Source organism: Lissotriton helveticus, chromosome 2_1 (genome assembly GCF_964261635.1).
Source record: "Lissotriton helveticus chromosome 2_1, aLisHel1.1, whole genome shotgun sequence".
Lineage (NCBI taxonomy): Eukaryota > Metazoa > Chordata > Amphibia > Caudata > Salamandridae > Lissotriton > Lissotriton helveticus.
Window position 1 is genome coordinate 1,056,491,844 of NC_136059.1, and position 16,133 is coordinate 1,056,507,976.

General features: G+C 44.0%; 1 protein-coding gene across 2 annotated transcripts in view; it reads left to right on the forward strand.

The window, feature by feature from the left end:
• Positions 1 to 16,133, forward strand: part of LOC144818437 (guanine nucleotide-binding protein G(q) subunit alpha) — a 479,737-nt gene that overhangs the window by 360,938 nt on the left and 102,666 nt on the right. For both annotated transcript variants that reach the window (XM_078675857.1, XM_078675858.1), the window contains exons 4-5: positions 6,937 to 7,065; positions 12,383 to 12,512. In XM_078675857.1, coding sequence (XP_078531983.1) covers positions 6,937 to 7,065; positions 12,383 to 12,512 — 259 coding nt within the window. The remainder of the gene's footprint in view (positions 1 to 6,936; positions 7,066 to 12,382; positions 12,513 to 16,133) is intronic.

Consider the following 16,133-nt stretch of genomic DNA (forward strand, 5'->3'; position numbering starts at 1 on the left):
TTTCAAAAGTAGTTTGCCACTCACTTTAGCTGCTGTCTTGAAAGTTTTGGGTTAATTCGTCTAGTGGGTCCAAGGAAAAAGTTTTTTTTTTCTAAAATACGCTATCACACTTCGAGATGTAAGACACAACTACAGCCAGAACCGCTGGGGAAAGTAGTCCAAATTTGGCAGAAAGGTAGATCTTGGTCCAGAAAGATCTATTTTTGTAAATTGGTGTAAATCCATTCAGTAGTTTTGTAGTTCGTAAAGAAAATAGATTTATAGATATCTAGGGACGCTGATCCACAGCACCAGATCCACATGCCACGAGCAGTGCCGTGATTGGCTGCCCACAACCTTAGAGGAAAGTTGCTGCCGCCATCATATAAATCTGGACACAATCCCGGGCCCGAAAATATAAGTGAAAAGTGATAGAAGGGGGTCAGGGTAAAGGAACCCTGACCCCAAGTGTGTGATAGAGGGATTGATGAGGGAACCCTGAAAAGCAAAAAAATCATCAAAACCTTTATTTTTATTTTTAAATACACGCAAGGATCCATAGATTAATTGCAGTACTCAGCACGACCCCTGTGTGAATCCGCAACGAATCCAGAGGTCAATGGAAAAAAATACACTACACTCTCTCACACCCCCATACTATAAGTCACATACCCACTCAGACTCACGCAGCCGCTCACACACCTACAAAACCTTTCACAGACCCATAAAGCCACTCATACGCCCATTCATACATACTAATAAACCCACACACCCATTGGCACACCCACTCACAGACCCGTGCCATAAGATAACTGTAAGTCGCTCCCTAGCTATGCACTGCTAATTATCCCACATCAGTCATGACATTGTCTATGACATTTTCAATAAATGTATTAATGAGAAAACTGTGCACGGTGGGGCGTGAGTTATAGTTACCTTAGGGCACCGTTTCTTGAGATAAGTATAACTAGAACTGTATTACTGCTGAATTTCTATGTCTTTGTGTGTGTAAAATCTGAAACTACCTTATAACTTCCCTGCAACCTTTTTGTTTTTTGTGCGCCTAGAGAATGTGTGTCTGTGTGTCTGTGTCTGTGTGTCTGTGTCTGTGTCTCCATGTGTGTGTCTCCAACCACCAAGTTTGCCTGGTAAGGAGGACGCCACATCACAGGTTGGTTTTAGCCAAATTAGTTTATTGCTGGAAGCAGCAGCGTAATCATACCATTGTCCACAAATATCAGCAGCCAGTCCCAACACGTTTCGTGTTTCACTTCTTCAGGGGATCAAGGCATTGAAGGCAACAGTAGGGCAATGTTGGCGGCATCTTTTTAACTTCCAAACACCCTGCCCCAGTGGGCGTGGCCCTCGCAAGGGCATGCTGGTACTTGTAGTGCCTACCGTTTTCCTCTAGTGAGTAGCGTGCTGTTGTCATTCCAAATAAGCGACCTCAAGAAAATCCAACCTTTCATTCCCCCTGAAGATTTTAAGATGGTAGTGCAATCACTAGTCCTCCCAAAACTGGAGTATGGTAACTCCATTCTCACAGGAACTCCGAAAACTCACCTTGCCCCCTTAAGTTCAGTCCTCAACATGGCACCTTTGCTAATAACAGGTTGAAAAAGGTTTGAGCACATCAAACCTCAAGAGCCTCAATTGGCTCTCAATCGAAGGAAGATGTTTCTACAAGTCTGCTTGCATCACCCACAAAGCCCTTCACACACATAACCCTAACTATCTGGAGAACAAACTTTTGAAAGCTGGTAGAGCCAGATCTCTAAGGAGCTCTTACTCGCTTCTTCTCGTACCTCACAAACTGAAAAAGAAATCCCCCGTTCTTTCTCTGGAAATGCTCCAACGATATTGAACTCACTCCCTAGTGACCTGCGCTGCAACCCTTCATTTTCCTATTTCAAACAGACCGTAAACACCTACCACTCAACAAATACCTTAGCGCGCACTCTAACTGAGCTATGTGCCAAAGCTCACACCCACGCTGCCTTGACCAGTTGCAGAGGTTAAATTAGTGTTTCAGCTGTCTGCTATGTATTGTACGTTTTTAGCTCGAGCTGTTCCTATGTCTGCATACTGTAACTACCGCTGCGGACGAACGATTTTCTTTGTCTGTAATTTTGCATGTGCTTCAATATAATGATCTCACACTATATGTAAAGTTCTCTATCCGATACCTTCTGGTCTAGCTGGCGCTATAAAAAACTTGGTGCACGAGCTTGACGACGTTTTTTAACATAGTGGAACAGGGTAGTCCTTTTTTAGGGCTCGGACTCCTCCCCCTGGGGGAGGAGTTAAGAGATCCTAATGTTATAAGAAAAAAAAGAAGAAGAAGGGCCTTGGTGAGAGGAATTCCACACATTCCTTTGCGTTTTCTGGCATCTGGTCAGTGATTCGTCTTCCCTGTGCTGTGTATGTAGTAGCCTTGAAGTGATAGGCTGTAAGTAATGTACGCGTGCCCGATGTGGCATTTTGTGTTCGAGAACGAGCATGGCAGAGTGATTAATCTTAATTACGAGCTGTCAGAGTGCCCGTGTAATGCAAGCCAGATGATGCGAACGCGTTCACAGCGGTGAGCGCGTTCAATGTTAAATGACGAGAGGCAGCAGGCGAGGCTCACAGAAGATGACTCATACATGCTCGGGCTAGGGGCCCGCAACGTTTGTCTTCCCCTTGGTTGCCGCTCCTGCCTGCAAGTGCCAAGGTACTGTTAATATCCCCCGCGGTGCGAGCCGTTCCTTTCACCAGACTCGCACCGCTCTGCTCTGTGTGCCTGCCTGCAGCCGTGAGCGCGCTCCAGCCCCTCCCGCTGGAATCCTTGGAAGTCGCCGAGTGCCCAGAGCCCCCACGGGTGAGTGAAAGCTGAAGGCTTCGTCTGCACTCCCCGTCAGGGACTCCAAGCCTCCCCCTGCCGCCCGCACTGCTCCCGGAGCCCTCCTGCACCGCTGGGCCGGCCCGCCTTTAACTCTGTCCTCGAGCCGAGAGGAAGAGCCGGGGCCGGCACAGGCGTGCTCACGCCCGATGCGTGAGCGTTGGTAGGGCCGGGTCAGTTTCACCGCGAAGAGGCAGGAGAGGCGCTGCCAGGCACGCCGAAGGCCGGGGAGAGTTCCAAAGCCCCAGAACGGAGAGAGGCTTTCGTTTAAAGGGCAAAGACACCTGTGGCTCATATTTACACGGGCAAAGATGCAATTAAACTGAGGAACTTCTCCAACTTGAATGTCGGAATCCAGACACTTGGCAAAAGTAGCCTGTGTAAAAAAAAAACCAAAACTTTTTCCATACCCTTAATTCTGACCCCTCCCAGTGCAGAGGAAACGCCGAAGCTGTGCTTCACAAATATTGACAAATTCAGGTTTGCCCCCACCCCTCTGCATGCATCTTAAAGTTTACGTATAGAATTTATTTGAAATAATGTAATGTTTTTTAAAGAAATACTTACATTGACTAAAAGTTATTCACATATTTTGTAATAACAATATTTGTTTTATTTATATATACTTCTTAACATGAAATAAAATATATTTATGTTTAAAAGAAGGTTTCTACGGAGAGTGTTGCCGTACAACTGTTTGTCCGTGTGAGTGCAGAGTAGTGAGGGCAGAGTAGTGAGGGCAGAGTAGTGAGGGCAGAGTAGTGAGGGCAGAGTAGTGAGGGCAGAGTAGTGAGGGCAGAGTAGTGAGTAGTGAGTAGTGAGTAGAGTAGTGAGTAGAGTAGTGAGTAGTGAGTGCAGAGTAGTGAGTAGTGAGTAGTGAGTAGTGAGTAGTGAGTAGTGAGTAGTGAGTGCAGAGTAGTGAGTAGTGAGTGCAGAGTAGTGAGTAGTGAGTGCAGAGTAGTGAGTAGTGAGTGCAGAGTAGTGAGTAGTGAGTGCAGAGTAGTGAGTAGTGAGTGCAGAGTAGTGAGTAGTGAGTGCAGAGTAGTGAGTAGTGAGTAGAGTAGTGAGTAGAGTAGTTAGTACAGAGTAGTGAGTAGAGTAGTGAGTGGAGAGTAGTGAGTAGAGTAGTGAGTGGAGAGTAGTGAGTAGAGTAGTGAGTAGTGAGTGCAGAGTAGTGAGTAGTGAGTAGAGTAGTGAGGTGAGTAGAGTAGTGAGGTGAGTAGAGTAGTGAGTAGAGTAGTGAGGTGAGTAGAGTAGTGAGTAAAGTAGTGAGTGCAGAGTAGTGAGTAGAGAAGTGAGTAGAGAAGTGAGTAGTGAGTAGAGTAGTGAGTAGAGAAGTGAGTAGAGAAGTGAGTAGTGAGTAGAGTAGTGAGTAGAGAAGTGAGTAGTGAGTAGTGAGTAGAGTAGTGAGTAGAGTAGTGAGTAGTGAGTAGAGTGGAGAGTAGTGAGCAGAGTAGTGAGTAGAGTAGTGAGTAGTGAGTGCAGAGTAGTGAGTAGTGAGTGCAGAGTAGTGAGTAGTGAGTGCAGAGTAGTGAGTAGTGAGTGCAGAGTAGTGAGTAGTGAGTAGAGTAGTTAGTACAGAGTAGTGAGTAGAGTAGTGAGTGGAGAGTAGTGAGTTGAGTAGTGAGTGCAGAGTAGTGAGTAGTGAGTAGAGTAGTGAGGTGAGTAGAGTAGTGAGTAGAGTAGTGAGGTGAGTAGAGTAGTGAGTAGAGTAGTGAGGTGAGTAGAGTAGTGAGTAAAGTAGTGAGTGCAGAGTAGTGAGTAGAGAAGTGAGTAGTGAGTAGAGTAGTGAGTAGTGAGTGCAGAGTAGTGAGTAGTGAGTAGAGTAGTGAGTAGTGAGTAGAGTAGTGAGTAGTGAGTAGAGTAGTGAGTAGAGTAGTGAGTAGAGTAGTGAGGTGAGTAGAGTAGTGAGTAGAGAAGTGAGTAGTGAGTAGAGTAGTGAGTAGAGTAGTGAGTAGTGAGTGCAGAGTAGTGAGTAGTGAGTGCAGAGTAGTGAGTAGTGAGTGCAGAGTAGTGAGTAGTGAGTGCAGAGTAGTGAGTAGAGTAGTTAGTACAGAGTAGTGAGTAGAGTAGTGAGTGGAGAGTAGTGAGTAGAGTAGTGAGTAGTGAGTGCAGAGTAGTGAGTAGTGAGTAGAGTAGTGAGTAGTGAGTAGAGTAGTGAGTAGAGTAGAGTAGTGAGTAGAGTAGTGAGGTGAGTAGAGTAGTGAGTAGAGTAGTGAGTAGAGTAGTGAGGTGAGTAGAGTAGTGAGTAAAGTAGTGAGTGCAGAGTAGTGAGTAGAGAAGTGAGTAGTGAGTAGAGTAGTGAGTAGAGTAGTGAGTAGTGAGTGCAGAGTAGTGAGTAGTGAGTAGAGTAGTGAGTAGTGAGTAGAGTAGTGAGTAGTGAGTAGAGTAGTGAGTAGTGAGTAGAGTAGTGAGTAGTGAGTAGAGTAGTGAGTAGAGTAGTGAGGTGAGTAGAGTAGTGAGTAGAGAAGTGAGTAGTGAGTAGAGTAGTGAGTAGAGTAGTGAGTAGTGAGTGCAGAGTAGTGAGTAGAGTAGTGAGTAGTGAGTAGAGTAGTGAGTAGTGAGTCGAGTAGTGAGTAGAGTAGTGAGGTGAGTAGAGTAGTGAGGTGAGTAGAGTAGTGAGTAAAGTAGTGAGTGCAGAGTAGTGAGTAGAGAAGTGAGTAGTGAGTAGTGAGTAGTGAGTAGTGAGTAGAGTAGTGAGTAGTGAGTAGAGTGGAGAGTAGTGAGCAGAGTAGTGAGTAGTGAGCAGAGTAGTGAGTAGAGTAGTGAGTAGAGTAGTCGGTAGTGAGCAGAGTAGTGAGTAGTGGGTGCAGAGTAGTGAGTAGAGTAGTGAGTAGAGTAGTGAGTAGAGTAGTGAGTAGAGTAGTGAGTAGAGTAGTGAGTAGTGAGTGCAGAGTAGTGAGTAGTGAGTAGAGTAGTGAGTAGAGTAGTGAGTGCAGAGTAGTGAGTTGAGTAGTGAGTAGTGAGTGCAGAGTAGTGAGTAGAGTAGTGAGTAGAGTAGTGAGTAGTGAGTGCAGAGTAGTGAGTAGAGTAGTGAGTAGAGTAGTGAGTAGAGTAGTGAGTAGAGTAGTGAGTAGAGTAGTGAGTAGAGTAGTGAGTGCAGAGTAGTGAGTAGAGTAGTGAGTAGAGTAGTGAGTAGGACATCACAGGCAGCAGCTGTGCAAGCTTCTTACACTCACAAGGAGACCACAGGCAGCTGAGGTGCAATCTTCTCCCACTCACAAGAACGACATCACAGGCAGCAGCAGTGCAAGCTTCTTACACTCACAAGGAGACCACAGGCAGCAGAGGTGCAAGCTTCTCACACTCACAAGAAGGACATCACAGGCAGTAACGGTGCAATATTCTCACACTCACAAGGAGATCACTGGCAGTACACACCACATGAACACACTCCATAACACATAGCAACAATACATTGGCATTTACAATGCCATTAGCTCAAACTCAAATAAATCCGAGCCCGATTGCATTTCTAATGCTTGTCTTCAGATGGGTTTAACTTTGTGTATGTTATAGGTTGCGTTTGGAGTTTAAGAAATCTGGATGTTTGTTTAATTTGCAGCCTGGAGAAATGGGCGATTCCTTTAAACACATGTTGGCTATGTATGTTCTGATTTCTTGAGAGATGTAAAAAAACAATTAATGGAAAAAATATGATTTAATTGGAAGAACATAACTTCATCAAATAAGGAAAACATTTTAACTGGAACATGAATGTGGGACTATTGTAAACTTCACAAAGGCCATTTTATGGGTATTGGGTGCAGGAGGAAAGAGGGCGCTGGGTCCTTTTCTACCCTACAACTGATATTACATATTCACAGGTGGCTCAGTGTAGTTTGGGCTTCCATGAAGAAGCTGGTTTTTTGTAACAATGATAAAAATGTCTGCGTCTGTGGGCGTGTATGGTTGGGGATAAAGTTTCCAGTAGGCTCCTGCACAGTGTGCCTTGAGACGAGATCACAGTGGTGTTCACCACCACCATTGTGCTTTCTGGGTCTAAGTATGTATATAACCCATGCATCAGTGTGTTAATGATGTGGCCCTCTTTTCATTCTTCTTTCTCCCTCTAGCTACCTTAACGACCTGGACCGTATAGCATCTCCTGCCTATCTGCCTTCCCAGCAAGATGTACTTAGAGTTCGAGTCCCTACAACCGGCATCATTGAGTATCCCTTCGACTTACAGAGCGTCATTTTCAGGTACAAAACGTGACCACAACATTCAGTTGAACTGTGATCTTATTGGTTGCTAACTGTGTGCTGTATGCAATGTCATGCATGATGTTTACTGTCCATGAAAACCCGAATCAGGTTGGAGAAACAATTGACAAATAATTATACATTATTAACCAGGGTATATTTAAATGATTCAAAACTTTGTTTTAAAAATCGTCAACATTTTAAAAGATTTTGGCTTCAAAATCTTATACACCAGTCAATAAAATGACAATGAAGTTGTAGTTTGCTTTTACTAGTGTGTTAAGTTTGATGTGGAAGATGGTGAGTGATTTGTGGAAAGTCATCTTTTCTGCTGCATTTCGATTTATGTGGGCAAACTTTCTTTAAGGCTCAGTCACCCATCCAGTGGCATTTTGCACAACACTTTTACGAAGGTGAATTTATGTATGTATATTTGTATGTAGTATGTTTATAGTGGAACCTAGCTAAATGGCAGCGGAGCATTTTATAGGGTTAATGGCACACATTCACTCAATGCGTGATTGGAGGAGAAGCTGGAGTTGAGGTGGACTGTTTCTTCCTTGTGGTGTCAACGTGTGATCCTACACATGGCCTCAGCATTTCCAGCAAGTGTCAATGCCATGCTGAAGGGCTCTGTTGCATCCCACATGCATCATGCTCCTTTACCCTGGAAGATCAGAATCTTACACTCCTGACTTGTTGCCATGATGATTTTTGTTATTCAACATTTTGACGTTCCAAGGCATGAGCAAAGTGGGCAATTGTCGAGGGCCCCCACCTTCAAAGGGTCCCCTCGCGAAAGTGAACTTTATTTCTATTTGACCTCTGTCTATTCCATTTTTCTTTCTAAACCTCTCTCTCTCTCTCACTAGCTCTGTTTCGAACTCTACCTCTCTAACCCATTTCCTCGGCAAGACCTATTTCAACTGTTTTTGTGACCCTGTTAAAGGTTAACATATACACGAGTATTGTTTGTCATCATGCAGGCTAGAATTAGCTGGAAATGGGTGATAGCATTTAAATGTATTCCATACAGGGGGCCTGAAAATGATCTTGCCCTGGGCTTCTAAAACTCTAAAATTGACACTCCTTCCGGTCCACAGCTGATGGAGGTTTCTCGCTTCATAGTGTCAACCCATCGGTCAGACGTCATCATCTGAACATAACTGTCTTAGCTTTCAGTGTTCAAGGTTTATCTACAGTGTCTACACTCTTGCATTGTAGACCTTTCGTGCTAATCCTTTTAATCATTTACTGCTAGTCCTTTTAGCTCCATGATCATTGAAGTGTGCCTGATAGGCAACGACCTGGGAGCCAAATTCATGGGCAAATTAAGAGGTAGCACTACCTGTCTTTGTGCTTGTAGAGGTTGATAATGTAGAGATATTTTATTGGGTGTAGAATAATTCCTTATAAAAAAAAATCCACTCACTCCAAACATACGCTTTTTCACCAAACTGAATTTGTCCTTTGCTTAAATAAAACTCGAATCAGAGAGATCTTATAATTCAATGTGGAAAGAGTCTTTTTGTTGAATTTTACATGAATGAGAATTCAAGAAAGATGCGTTTAATGTTTTACTCTTATGCCACATTAAATCGCTTTTTTTGTGGTACGAGTTGGCAATTCTTGAAGATTTGAATATTTCATAGTTTAATTGCTCGGATTTTTCATTTTTGAGACATTTCCTTTCATACATATAGCCATAAATTATAGATGGATTATAGATATTGATGTAGACGATGGCCTGGAGCCTTTCTTTAATCAATACTCATCCAAGGGCTGTGACGCATATTTTGTTATATTTTATTAGAAACTCTCGGCATGAGCCTCTGGTTCTGGATTCTGCTGGTTACATTTGTGGTTCCTTGAGAGAACCTCAGATGAGCAACGATTGCAATACATTGTGATTATTAGTACATCTGCGATATAGTTCTGTCATATGCGTCCATTGATTGACAACTGAGGCGCTTCAACATTCTAAGGTGAGCTTCAATCTAACATTCTACGGCTGGGGTGTACCAACCAGGGAGGGAAAGAGGGTTGGAACAGGCAGGGTAAAAAGGAGGTGAACAGTAGGAAGCAGGGGTGATTACAAGATATAATTATAGTAGATTATACATGTAGATTACAACAATTACCTTTGGCCTTTAGTGCTTCGTTCTTCTAGAAACCTAAAACTGAATGTAGCCTGTTGCAAGAAATGGGCACTTAAGATGGTGCTGGCAAGGCCGGTATGCCTCTTAATGGATTCTGATTTGTTGCCAGAGGATGGAAGTGTTCCTAAAGTGCCTTCCCTTTGATAGGACCCATGGGCATGAAAGATGCTATCGGGAAAGTGATCATACTTTGTTTTTGATATGTGATCAGCAATGGCACTCAAAAAACTTTGAATCATGGTTTTAAAGCCTGGTTGAGGAAATATGGCACAATGAGCGGCTGATATGTGCTTTTCCAGATTCCTTCTTTTGAGTCGGAAATTTGCTGATCTGAGCATTATTTAGGCATGCGGAGTCACGTGCTGAATAATTTAAAGATCTCTCTTACTGCTGTAAGAACTTTTTGAAGATGTTTTTGCAGTCAGCGTTTTCTCACGGAAACCAGCAAAAGTCAAAACACTGGTTCCCTTGTCCCTGCGTGCCTTTGTTCCTTAGCATATTTGTTCTCCATCTGAAGGCATAACTGCAAAAACCTAATTGGCAACAAAATTGGCTCGAAAAATCGTGACCTCCCAAAAAATGCCCCTACTCTGTATTTAATCGCCATGTCAAGTACTTTACCTCTGAATGACCCCTGCAGCTGGCTGCACATTTTCATGCAGCCTTTCTGATAGCGACTTCCATTTGGTAATTCTGAACCTTTGGAATATTCACAGGCATCAGTCTGTATCCTGATTTTCAGTAGCAATTGCAGTCGCGTGCTGCCAGGTGGTACTGTCAAAGTCACCTATGGTCTCCCGCTCCCACAGAAGTGACATATAAGTCCACACCCCCATGACATGTCGACAGTTCCTTCCTTTCCGCACCCTTCAACATGGATCCAGAGTTGTAGACTCAATTCACTGGTTTTCAAACGATTCCAGATTTCAAAACTGTGTGCCAGGGTAAAAGTAGAACTCTAAATCCCAAAAAAGCAGGATTAAAGCTGTGTTGTGACTGCAGGAAGCATATTTTGTTCACGGACCCTCATGATGTGCTTCTCTGGTACCTTCACTTCCGAAATTGACTTAGTCATGTGGTAAATGTTCCCTTATTCACCCGAAGGCAATCCGAGAGGGGGAAGCCAAATGATACATAGAGCGACAAAGAGGTCTCATTCGAGGCACTTGCCCCAAATCCTGGTCCTGCTCAGAGTCATCAGGTACGTGCAAATGTGTCACACGCACAAGAATGCCAACCAGGATTAATCACCTTCTCACCACTCAAACCCAGCGAACAGCTGTGCAGACAGCAGTCTCCCCTAAGGTCCTTTGACTTTGAGCCACAAACAAGGATGATCCTGTTGTGCACCGAATTTCCCAATCCTTTGTGTGATCTGCAGCATGTAAATCCTTTCAAAGTGGCCGTGCTGTAAATCTTAAAGCTGTACCTGCTCCCTCTGGGGCTTCAGACTGCATGAAGCCACAGGGGGCACCAGCTGCACTTCTGCCAGTGGGTCGTTCTTGGCACCAAATACCTCACCTGTGGCCATTTTGAACCCCTGCCAGTGCTTGTCCAGACTTCTGCCTCAGCTCTAGGTTTCAGCTTGAGCCCATCTGTGCCAGGGCCGATACAGATTCTGAGGACATCTGTGCTGCATCTGAGCCAAACATTGGTCTCATACCTGGAGCTGCCATTGGCACTTGACAGGCCTAGGCCATGCCATAAGATCACTATGGCACAATAAAAGAGACTGGAATGCGATCTCCAGCCTCTTGCGCGATGCCAGTATCATCAGAGACTCCAATTCAGGTTCAGTCCTGGGGCATCAAAAATTCCTCATAATTAGGCAGCGGACAACTTACTCCCTTCTCATTACACTGATGGGCAACTCTATTTAGACCTCACCAGGCCCACCAACTGGGAAAAGCACTGCACAGGGCAGCAGAAATCCTTGACCCTCATCTGCCCAGACAATCCTTGATGAGTAGGATTCGAAGAAGTATGTTTTACATGTGGCCATTTACACCACAGACTGTGTAGGTTGCACCATTCACCAGTGTAGCGTTCAGGCTGCAGAATTCAATTGTCTCTCCCTGGTTTGAGGACCATCAGATCATTTAAAGGGACTAGCCCTACCTTTCATTTCATCCGCTGCGCTCATTCTCCCTGACTCCGCTCAAATTTGGTCAGACCAAGCTATCATCTTTAAGCAGGAGGTAAATTTACTTCTGGCCAAGGGAGCCATCAAGAGAGTTCTGGACTAGGAAAAAGGTGAGGGGCGTTACTCCTGCTACCGTACTTTCCTTTACCCAAGTAAAATGAACGGCACAGACCCATATTGGACCACCGAAAGAAGGTACTCCAAGGCTGGAAAGACGCATTCAAAATATTCACTTGTGGCTCAGGTTCTGGCTACTCTGGACCCAAGGGCTGGATGTCGTCCTTGTACTTGCAGGACTTGTAGCTTGTGCCTGTATGAGGCTTTATGTTCCTCTGGTCCCACATTATACATATTGCTCCAGGAGAGCAACAAGTGCTTCTGTCTGATTTTTGCTCCTCGATGGCTCCTTGGTATTAGAGAAGGGGTTGGAGATGCATGTGCAGGCTCTTCTGTATCATGGATAGCACTGGTGCAAAAACTGCTCAGGTATGACCCAAGGTGGGCTGTAGCGCTGGCAAATGAGAAAACGTGTTTGCCCCTGCACATATCTAGTATTATGGAACTGAGCCATGCGCAAAGAAGCTCTCAGGGTGGGACTTGGGTATTGTGTGTCACATATGGGCTGGTGAACAAGTCTATGTGCCTTTCAAGGGTAACTGCACAGACTGTCCTAGTTCCAGCCCGTATTCAGGAAAGTGCATTGTCTTCGATAATTACACCCACTGTCTCTTTCTACTGGGCACCCAGGATTGACAGTACATTGCAGTTGACAACTGGACGCTGCGCCAAGTCTGTAATACCGTCCCTGGGTAAATTCTGGATTTCCGTTTATAACAAAGAGCTTGTGGATACAGTACTTTGAAGAGTTGTAAGGAAGTGATGAGTGATGTTAGTAGCCATGTTTGACAAGGTTTCCATTAACACTAGCAATTCATAATCATTAGTTTAACATGTTTGGGGTGACTTATGTAGAGCGTTTCGACTGTTTTTTGATGTGGTTCTTTTTACTTTGCAGAATGGTGGATGTGGGGGGCCAGCGATCCGAAAGAAGAAAATGGATACACTGCTTTGAAAACGTCACGTCCATTATGTTTCTAGTTGCCCTTAGTGAATATGATCAAGTGCTTGTGGAGTCAGACAATGAGGTAAGAAGCTGCTGATTGCATCCTCCTGAACCTGTGTTAGCAGGATTTCATACAAGAGAGTATCTTTACTACTACAAGGAGCGAAGGAACTGGTTCGTAGCATTAAATATCCAACATATTTGTCAGTTGATCTTAAAAAGTCTATCAAAATATATACTGTGCTGTGATCGCATACTGTAACCAGAACTAGCTGTACATGTGAGGCTTGTGTATGAACATAGAATATGCCACATAGCATCCTCGATGCTGTGCAGCATGGCTAAAGGATAAAAAAATGTTTTTCACATGGCTGCCGGGGTCATTTTGTCAGCGCGTACCTACAAAATGATGTGGTTGCTTGTTTTCTGTTTAGTTACCAATCGGAATTGGACGTGGGAATGCGTTTTTTCTTTTTTTTTTTTTAACCCGTTGGCTGCTGCCGTCGGCCAACGGTCGTTGCGTGCACTACCTTGGTAGTGCTGCGCATGTCTCTTGGCCGACGCTGCCCCACCCGTTTTTCGAACGTTCAGCACTGGAGCTGAACGTTCGATGCAGCCAACGGGTTAAAGAGTGGGAAGAAATAACAGGAAGGGGGGGATGGAAGCAGCATGGGGGAGTGTAGAGGCTACCCGGAGGTAGGGGAACTAAGTAACACAGAGGGCGTAGGAGGAGAGGCAGCGGGCAAGAGAGTAACGTGTAGTTGTGGGGCAAAAGCACATGGGTTAGCAGGCAATATGGGAGTACCGTACAGGACAGGGGAGAGGATGGGAAGCAACTGGCGAGAGGGAAGGGGACCGTGGGGGGTGAAGCAGCACAGATGAAGTTGGGCAGGAAAAGCAAGGTGAGCTTGAAAGAAGCACACGAGTGAGAAAGCAATGGGGGAAGAACCGGAGGTTGAGCGCAACATAGTGAGTGACAGAGAGAAGCATGCGGACAACACGTACAACAGATAGCAGCACGAAGTGAAGAGAGAGTGAGGCACAAGAGGGAACAGGCTGAGAAAAAAGCACTCTCATGGAGTGCTTAACCAAAATTCAGAAAGTAGTACCTCTTTTCGGTGAGTAGCCGGCTAATCTGAAACCCATAGTTGATTAGTACAGGGCAATATAAGTTGTTCATTGGATTTGTGGACATGTGAGTCTGTTAGTTTGATTGAATAGGATAAAGAAGGAATAGAGGTTGGAAGAGTCTAGAAAAGGTTATTTGGGAAGATCATAGCAGGACAATGAAGTTTGGCATGAGTCTGAAAGTGTAAGTAGAGGGTATATTGAAAGTGGTATAGGATGAGACCTAGAGTAATGAATTGGCAAGAGTTGATGGTTTTGTTTTCTACAGTAGTGGTAAAGTAAGGAATATATAGATACGTAAAAAGGTATACATGTACATGGAAAATAGTAAAGAGATATAAAGTAGTATTACATAAATTTCCATATGTACATGTGTGGATAAATGTTTAGAAACTCAGAATTTCAATGGTTCGCTGTACATAAAGCGAATTTATTTATTTTTATAATTTTTTTTCAGGATTTTTTTATTTATTTATATTTTTATATATATATTTGTCCCCAATATTTCAATCGAGAAGTACTCATACATACAATTGGTATGATCATATTTAAACATTGTGATAGATAAAATAAAACTGAGACCCATAAGCATATATTCAAATAACTTTAAAGTAAACTATGCAGTGACATATATACATGTAAGCATAAAAGAATGAGGCGGAATTAGGGGGGACCTGGCAACCTCTGTACTCTTGTAATCCGGAATTACTGGTAAATTCCACCACTCCACCGGCAGAATTAATCTGCAGTGGATGGTTTCCAAACAGGGCCCGAAAAGAGAACAGCCCGCCGCGTCCAAAAACCATTACAAATCAAAATGTAATCTGCAGTGGGCTCCAAACACAGAGGTACAGCTTTCTCATCTGTCCCTGCCCAGAAACCCCTACAATGCAGTGCACACACCCTGGCACCCCAGACACTTATTATTTATTGCATTTCTAAAGCGCACTATCACCTAACCGGCATCTTGGCGCTCGTAACTCAGTCTGACCACCTCCGCAGGGACTTAATATAACTCGGCCCTAATTCTTAGGAAATAACCATGTTTTTAGGTTCCTTCTGAATGGCAGAATTCACTGATTTGTCTCAGCTCAAGAGGTAAAGTGTTCAAGAGCTTTGCAGCAGCGATCCCAAATGATCTACCTCCCACCCTGACTTTTTTAAAACGGGGGACTTTTATTAGTTCTGCTCCGGATGAACGCAAGATTCGGCCAGGGACATATCATTCAAATTTGCGTTGGAGGGAAATAAGACCCCTTCCGTGCAAAGCTTTAAAGACTAGGCAAAGTGATTTGAACTTAATTCTTTGTATCACAGGGAGCCAGTGCAACTCCGCCAGGGCCCCAGAGGACCGTCTCGACCAGCCCAATACCAACTTAGCTGCAGTTGATTGCATCCTCTGCATCCTATCCAATAAAAAGTTTGGAGACTCAAGGAGCAAAGCATTGCAGTAATCAACTCGACTGAGTATGGTGTTCTGTGATATCAAGGAGCGCGCCTGATGGGGTAGTAGAGGGAAGATCTTCCTAAGGGAACAAATAATGGCCAAGCAGCAGCCCACCACTTTCGTGACATGTGCCTCTATGGTGAGGTTACAATCAAATGTCACACCCAGGTTGCGAACTGTCTTAACAGGCTGGCCAAGGTTGGGAGATTCTGGGGGCCAAAAATTGCTGGGCAGCCCAGAGGGAGTCCTGCCCATAGCATAATAAAGCACCTCTGTTTTAGCTACATTAAATTGTAATGAATTTTCCGTCAACCACTGCGACATGTCTCGCAGGCAGCTGTGAAATCCCTCTAAAGAAGTTGACTGCTCTCCCTCGAGGGAGAGAATTAATTGTGTCATCTGCGTAATTAACGATCTTGATGTTATAACGCTTGATGACCGCCATCAGGGATTTCAAATAAACATTAAAAAGAATAGGGCTAATGGCCGAGCCCTGTGGCACGCCATGTGAAATATATGTATAGGCGGATTGGTAGGGGGAGAGGGACACTGCCTGCTGCTTCCCTGATAAGAAGGAATGAAACCACCTAAGGGCAACACCAGTCACTCCCACCTCTCTCAGCCAACTCAGAAGGATTTTGTGGTTGACCGTATCGAAGGCGGCAGACAGGTCAAGCAGAATAAGAACTGCTTCCTGACCCCTGTCTGCCCACTCACCACCCGTTCTACTATTTTAACAGGAAAAGGGAGGAGGGATATAGGTCTAACATTTTTGAGACACTCCGGGTCGAGTTCGAGTTCAAAAAGCTTTATTCGAAATGTAAAAACAATGTATAAAAGCATACAACAGTCACAATTGTTAAAAATTCATCATAAGTACACATTATAAATTAAAAATAAGAAATCAATAATTGGGTTTAATCTAATTGAGTTCTTAGGACTTGACACAAGGTATTCAATAAAAACGTATAAATTAAAATTAATAGTTCATGAATTAATTCATCAAAAAGGTCACAATTATTCATACATAATAGTCCGTCTTAGTCTCAGTATTGCTCTCAAATACATAATTACCGTATTAATAGTGTAGTAATCTTCCAATAACCTTAATTTGTTATATGCCTCACA